The 8,062-nt window shown below is 30.8% G+C and overlaps 1 protein-coding gene across 1 annotated transcript; it reads left to right on the top strand.

The window, feature by feature from the left end:
- LOC106471047 (mediator of RNA polymerase II transcription subunit 31-A-like) lies at positions 1–7,010 on the top strand. The gene is made up of 4 exons (XM_013931631.2): positions 1–57; positions 2,152–2,232; positions 3,513–3,609; positions 3,990–7,010. Exons 1-4 carry the CDS (start codon positions 45–47, stop codon positions 4,198–4,200), a joined length of 402 nt encoding a protein of 133 aa, XP_013787085.1. The 5' UTR covers positions 1–44; the 3' UTR covers positions 4,201–7,010.
- The last annotated feature ends 1,052 nt before the right edge of the window (positions 7,011–8,062 follow it).

Here is an 8,062-nt window from a genome sequence, read left to right as displayed (position 1 = left end):
CTCTTTGAATGTGTTTCAGACGAAGGTAAAGTGAATGAGCTAAAATGAATTCGAAAGGTAACTTATTATATTCATTTAAATATCTGGAATGCTATCGAAATTAATGTAGGTAATAAATATTATTGTAATACCATGAACAACTGATTGCTGGTTTGGGAGATTGTAACAAAAAATTATAAATTATTACGCTCACTTTCGGTATTACAATTTTACAGAGTCCTGTATGTGTATCGGTGTATGTTGTTGTTAGTGTTACCACACAATTCTTTTTGAATTATCATTAGCAAGATTTCTAAGATTGGGGAACTTTTAAATTACACAGTAGTGACTTAATAACCTCAAATACTTTATGAAGTTTAACAGTAAAGGTTTTTGTGTGTGTGTGTGTGGCAAGGCTAACGTTATGTACTTATTTGACGAAACAGGTTTATAATTTACCTGTCATTTTCAGCTTAAATCAACTTTGTCTTAGGCTCTAATTTCTACTTTACTGGTTTTATACCAAAACGTATGCTCAGGATCTGACTTTTTGCTTTATGTACATCTAGAATTCTTAATTCACCATACTTTACAGTTTACTGGATAATATGTTTTCGGCAACAAATGTTGGATTGTTTGAGGAAGTAGTTAGAAAAAAAAAGTGATTTACTATAATATTAACTTAATTATTATAATAAAAAAATAGAAAGGTCACTAAAGTTTAGAGCAGGAGAAAGTAGAGGGAGGGGTGGAGTTCAGACACCTTCCCATTGGGGAGGGGAAGCTCATGGATAATGTTAGGCACAGGGGTTTTATGGGAGCAAAGTTCTATCAAAATTTTAGTCTTTGATAATTCAAAAGAAATAAAACTGGTGTGTCTTGAGAGTTTTTTTATTTTTACTTTTTTTTTTCAATATTTTGCTTAAGTATGGAAATGTATTTTTGTAGCATGTATTATGCTGTTATATAAAAAGGAAGACAGGTTAAATCTACTTTCATAAAAAGTCAAGTTTTCACTATTTCTGATTTAAGAATTTTTCAACAATTCTATATTTTGTTTTATTGAATATACAGTAAAACCCATCAGGTGTGAGCCAAGTCAATCTCTTCAAAAATTATTTATTTAAATGTATTGTAGTTTATGATTTAAAAAAATGCAACTATGGGCATAGTATAAAAAAAATCCAGACAATTACAATGTGTACACATGTTAATTGACAAGAAAATTATATTCTACGCACTGTGTTATAAAAAGATCAACTTTGGTTGAACAGAATTAGGCCAGTGGGTGTTATCTGTTGAATTTTCAGTACTTTTACGGTCTACCTCGTGCTTCCGGTAGTGTTAAGTAATCTGAATCGCAAACAGGTCATTACAATCAAATGAATACATGGACTGTATGTAGGTATCTTTTAAAGTCATTCAAGACATCTGAAACAACACAGCATTTATTTGTAGTCAAATATTTTAGGTTAACAGGCATGTTTTATGGATGAAAATTATTTATGTGTTTAAAAAGTTGTTTTAATTCCAAATGAACTCGAAAGAATGAAATGCTCGAGTTCAATTTTAAATATTTAGTAATAAAAAGACCTAGAAATGAAAAATAACCGAATTCCAAGGTTTTTGTAGTAGTACTTAACAAATGAATAAATTTGAAGCTACTAAAATAATATACAACTTTTAGCTAAACTATGTTTGATAATTTACAGTAAGAAATCTGTGCAAAATGATGGTATGGATTTATATTTTGCATCTATCAGTTATGGCTGTTTTCTTTATGTAAGGGCAAACACCTCAACTAGCACGGTGGCAGATGATGTTGATTGATGAAAGTAAATTTTGAGACTAAACATGTTAAATTAGAACATACCATTAAATGTTACTTTAAAAATTGGAGCTTTTATATGCTATGTTATGTTGTAGTTATAACAACGGAAACTTAATTAATCATTTGTCACTCACATAAACCTTGACCCGAAGAAAGCTGCAACATACAGATATACCTATGATTTAGATATAAATTATTTATGGCCTAATACAAACAGCAAGTAAGAGATAGTTCTGGTGACGTCCGTAGTGGCCAAAACTTAGTGTTTTCGTTTATTTTTAAACAGATTTATTTATGTCAAGTCTTGATTGAATTAACAAATGTCTTTTTGTTGTTTCCAGAAGGTGAAGACCAGCTGAAGATGCGATTTCAAATTGAATTAGAGTTTGTACAGTGTCTGGCGAACCCAAATTACCTAAACTGTAAGTGAACCATTTTTTGAAATAGTAATCTGGTTGGTAAAGCTTACCTCTAATCATTGGATCACTTTGTATGATTATTTTTGTTGTAGGAAAATTTTAATTCTAAATCTCCAAGGGACTTGTATTTTTTAGTTACTGTTATTCTCTTTTCAGTATTCTCTTCTTACTTTGGCTTGCCAACCAGGGCTACAGTAAAAACTGGGTTTTGATACCCATGGTGGGCACAACACAGGTAGCCCATTGTGTAGCTTTCATCTCAACTGCAAACAATATTTTGGTTCTCTCTGGTATGGTTTAGTAAATGTTATGTTATTATTCTTATCCTTGACCAAAAATAAAATTGAATTGCGGGGAAGCAGTTCTTACAGTATCTGTTGATTTTATTTTTGTAATTTTTTTTAATCTGTTTTCATTTTTGAATATGTTGGAGTTAAAATGCTGTGGTCCATAAAATATAACGTTCTTGTTGATTCTACTAACTACTAAGTATCTAATCGTTCTGTGTAAACCAGGTCAGACTCGTGGTTGTATTCAGATTTACAAGTTCACTCTCGTTTACGAACTTCCTACTGTAAAAACACCTTATGTGGAAATACAGAGTTAAAACCAGGTCAGACTCGTGGTTGTATTCAGATTCACAAGTTCACTCTCGTTTACAAACTTCCTACTGTAAAAACACCTAATGTGGAAATACAGAGTTAATGATCGTATATTATTAAATGAATAATATTGCGTTAAAATTCTTACCTTGATTCTCATATGTGGTAACATAAATAAAACCGCTAAAGATTACCCTTTACCATTATCCACATTAATAGTTTTTTAAGCATTTTCATAATAGCCATCTCAACCACAACTATGTCTGTTGTATCTCAGCTGGCCTCAAGAACCCCAGTATTGGACGAAAGGCCTTATCGGCAATGGATATAGCAAATATAATGAGGTTGATATGTTACCATGCGCTCTTCTTTGCTTTTGTTTAGAAGTTCTATTTTTTTCTGTTTCTACAGACCTGATTTATCGGGGTGGTAAGTTTCTAACAATTTTTACGATTTAATAGAGGGGGTTTCGGTAGTTTTTTTGATGCTCATAATTTCAACGTTCGTTTCTCTTTGTTGAAAAATTAAAGCGGATATAACAGAATCTTTGTTCAGAATTTCACAAAATTTCTTTTTTTCATCACATTTTATTAACCTCTTAGTTTCTATGTCTAAAACAGAATTATACAAGAAAGGACTGTACCGTGCTCTTAAATAACTAGATTTGTTTCTTGATTTCAGTTTTGGCTCAGCGAGGATATCTGAAAGATAAGGTGTTTAACAACTACATAAAATATCTCCAGTACTGGAAAAAACCAGAATATGCCAAGTATTTGAAGTAAGCCTTTTTTTGTTTTAGTAAATAAAGAAACAATACATGTTATTTTGACATCACAAAATGTCTGTCTTTGAAATAATATGTTGTATACGCAAGTCGTGTAATGTAATACAGTACTTGTGTTTTTATGTGTAATAAGTTGAGACTAGGTTTGACTTGTAGTTAAAAGGATTGAAAAAAGTTAATCAGATCAGTTTTCAATTTTTTAATGAAGATAAAACTACTGAGCATTCACGCGTACTCTTGTCATCAGAAATTCCTGTATTGATGCTAACTAAGATCTTATATTTTTTACATCTTTATGATTAAAGTATTAAAGAGGTAAAAGTATAGAAACAAATAAGGCATATACACTTTCTAAGGTGTTTAAAACTGTATAGGTATCCCATGTGCTTGTACTTCCTGGAGCTTCTTCAGTACGAACATTTCAGCCGAGAAATAGCCAGCAGTCAGTGTGCTAAGTTCATTGACGACCAACAACTATTACATTGGCAGCATTACACCAGAAAGAGAAGCCAGCTTTTACAACAGCAAGAAACCAGCCAACCTGCTGCCGCTCAACAGGTTGTAAAACAAGAGAAGACAATGTAGGGGAGTTGATCATAGTGATTCCATTTTCACCAAATTATTATATTATCATTGTGATAAACAAAGAGATGTAAAAGGAATTCGAAACTATGTAAAACTGTATCTTTCAAACAGTGTTCCACCCGTACATATTTTTTATTTCAGTGTTCAGGTTTTTTTGTTTCTGGTAGAACAAAGTTTACTCAGTTAGTTTATATAAAGGACACTGGTATCGTTTATATTTACCATGAATGGAGTGTATTAATCGTGTGTTTAAAGGAAGATTTTAAAATCTATTCGTTTTTTACGTACGTTTATACCCGTATTCTGCTAAATAGAATAGTTGTGTCTCTTGCTCAATGCCGTATTGTGATTTGAAAATAGATTAAGCACAGTACAGAGAAACAGGCTCTATTTTTAAAAGTTAATACTGTAAACCTCTGTAGCCGTAACTGTACAAAAAACAAAAAAAAAAAATGCAACAGCTTATGATATTCCTGAGAATTTTCGAAAACACCAACATCAAATTAATCAGATTGTAGGACTCGTATTTTCTGTTTGAGACTAACGCCTTTTCTCGATGTGTTTGCCTAAACTAAATCTATTAATGTTTGATAGTTATATGCATTGTACTTATTATTATCACATACCCAATTGTTTGGCCAATAAGTTTTCTCTTGTTCATAGAATTTTGAACAGTTTGAGGTTAGTCATCTACATCTAAGGAAGGGTAATAACGCTCGGAGACGGCTTGAATGGGTAATGAAGAAAAACTTTAATACAAGTTTAACCTAACAGCAAATGTACAACGTTTCGACGAGGTTTTGTCATCATCAGGTACAATGTCGAAACATTGTACATTTGCTGTTATATTGAACTTGTATAAAGTTTTTCTTCATTACCCATTCAAGCCGTCTCCAAGCGTTATTAGTCTCAAAGTGGGTTCCTCGTCATCTTGTTTTTAAAATTAAATCTTCGTTTTCAACCTCTGTTCAGGTTTCTTCATTTTTTCAAACTGCACAAAACTATCTTGACCATTTCTTGTATGTTTTTATGTTGACATTTGTACAAGAGTGTAAATAACTCTCTACCCTGCTAAGATTTCTCTGTTTTTGATTATAAGCAAATTTTCCTTAATGCAGGAATGCAGTTGAAATATTGCAGGTTGACTAGCCAAAAATATCATTCGGATTGCTGTATTTTTTTTTTTTTTATTGGACTGTTAAAAAATTTTAGATTGATGAAAAAAAAAATAATTGATGGTTACCCATTTAGTAACAAACGTATTTTTTTTTTCTTTTTCAAAAATAGAAATAATAGTGAAAGACTGTGTTTGAGGATATTTTTATATTATCTTAAGTATATATATATATATACTGAAAAATGTTAATTTGGGTTTCTCATGTGGAAAGTAACACCTGAAGTTTTATAGAATATTTTAATACCTGGTAAATTTTTCTTGTTTTTCGTTACTTAATATGAATTATATGATTAAAATTGAAATATATATTCCTTTTTCTACACTGAACGTCAAGGATAAAAACGTACTTTATTAATGGAATTGTGGGCTGTTAGAACTCAGTATTTGAACATGTATTGTAAATGATGTGGCGTATACTCTATTTGATGTATAATTAGGATGTATTTATGTATTGTTGAATTCTGCGTTTCTTGCCACATGTATATTTTCAAGGATTGTACAAAAAAAAAAAGAAATTCTAAGTAATTCACTTGACTGGAGTTGGTACATTTATTTTGTCTGCTTATTGATGATGATGTTCTTGGAATAGTTTCCATTGTTGGTTGAGTTCCGTTCTGACCTACAGTCTCAAATACACTTTACGTATATATACTGAAATGGTTGACACCTTTTGATAATAAAGTTAGAAGAAAAAAAATGACCTTTACCCTCCAGATAAAATTTAAATATCTCCAGATAATTATAAGAGATATTTTAACCAATTTTTTTAGGTACTAGCCGAGGTCATGTAGCCAGTTTAAGTAAAACTTTGTTAGATTGTAACAGTCATTTTGTTTTTCTACCTTTATATGTTTAGATGCTTCAACAGATCATCTTCAGGAGTGTAAATCATAAGAACATTACACTGTTTATATCCTCTGTTTAATCATGATATGCTAATTTATATGTTTTTTTTTTAGAGATCATATTATCCCCTCATCCTCCTCCCCATTAATCCCCTCATCCTTGTTTAATACATTATTTTTTCTTATATCTAATTATATCCAAGATTCACAAATATTTGTGGTAACGTCATTTCTGAGGTTGAGCTAATGAAATAAATTCTGTTTCAATGGATTATATTTTGTGTTGTGCTAACATCTTTGACTAATGGGGAAATATGTTATTTTTCTACTCGTGTTTATTCACCATATATATTTTAACTTCGTATTAGTCTGGCCTAATAGTCTGTTATTTTATCCATTATACTTGCTTTATCCACAGCTTTTATTTAATAATTGAATAACTTTATTTATGGGTTTATATATAGGGTTAAAATTTTTTAACGAAAATTTATCAAGAACTTTACAAGATAAAAGGTAGAGCCAAGTTAACTGTTCTTTTTTTTTTTTTAGTTTACTCAAATACTTTCATGAAATTACTGTTGTGAAAGTTTGTTTCATAAATTCCTTTGCTGCCCTATCAATGAATATCTGGGTAAATACTTTGATCAACTGGAACGTGTTTCAACAATAATACTTAACTCTTTATTAGATCTATACACATAGAAATAGCTGATATTTTATTAACTTTCGATTGGTGATTTGATGACATGATCGCAGAAAAAGGTTTACAAATAAATTGTACTCATTTACGATTGTCCATTTCTTTAACACGTTTGTCCATTTCTTTAACACATTTACCCATTTCTTTAACATGTTTGTCCATTTCTTTAACATGTTTGTCCATTTCTTTAACACGTTTACCCATTTCTTTAACATGTTTGTCCATTTCTTTAACATGTTTGTCCATTTCTTTAACACATTAGCCCATTTTTTAACACATTAGTCCATTTCTTTAACACGTTTACCCATTTCTTTAACACGTTTGTCCATTTTTTAACACGTTTACCCATTTCTTTAATACGTTTGTCCATTTCTTTAACATGTTTACCCATTTCTTTAACACATTTGTCAATTTCTTTAACACGTTTGTCCATTTTTTAACAGGTTTACACATTTCTTTAACATGTTTACCCATTTCTTTAACACATTTGTCAATTTCTTTAACACATTTGTCCATTTTTTAACAGGTTTACCCATTTCTTTAACATGTTTACCCATTTCTTTAACATGTTTACCCATTTCTTTAACACATTTGTCAATTTCTTTAACACATTTGTCCATTTCTTTAACACATTAATCCATTTCTTTAACACGTATGTCCATTTCTTTAACATGTTTGACCATTTCTTTAACCCGTATGTAAGCTTGTTCACTTCAACCACATGTGGAAATTTAGTAGAAGTCTAAACCTTTTAGATAATCACCAAATTTTGTTAAAGTTTCTTTACCATGACACCATATCATAATGATGTCATCAGCATATCCAAGTTTCTGGTGTCAGAGTAAACTTATTTCGAATTAATTTGTATAAAAATCACACAATAACAGTGACAATAAAATCCCATAGTCACGTATTATTAACCAAAAAAAATGTTTTTTTTTCTTTTAATTTCTTTTATAAACAATCAATAGATGTTTTGATTGGGACTTTGGTGAATAAAGAAACTGTAAAATGAAACATATAAATCATTTTCCGCCCCCTAGTGGTACAGCGGTGTGTCTGCGGACTTACAACGCTAGAATCCGGGTATCGATACCCGTGGTGGGCAGAGCACAGATAGCCCATTGTGTAGCATTGGGC

This window comes from Limulus polyphemus, unplaced genomic scaffold (assembly GCF_000517525.1).
Source record: "Limulus polyphemus unplaced genomic scaffold, Limulus_polyphemus-2.1.2 Scaffold4369, whole genome shotgun sequence".
Lineage (NCBI taxonomy): Eukaryota > Metazoa > Arthropoda > Merostomata > Xiphosura > Limulidae > Limulus > Limulus polyphemus.
Note: the sequence above shows the minus strand (reverse complement) of the source record. Positions and strands in the feature narration are given on the sequence as shown.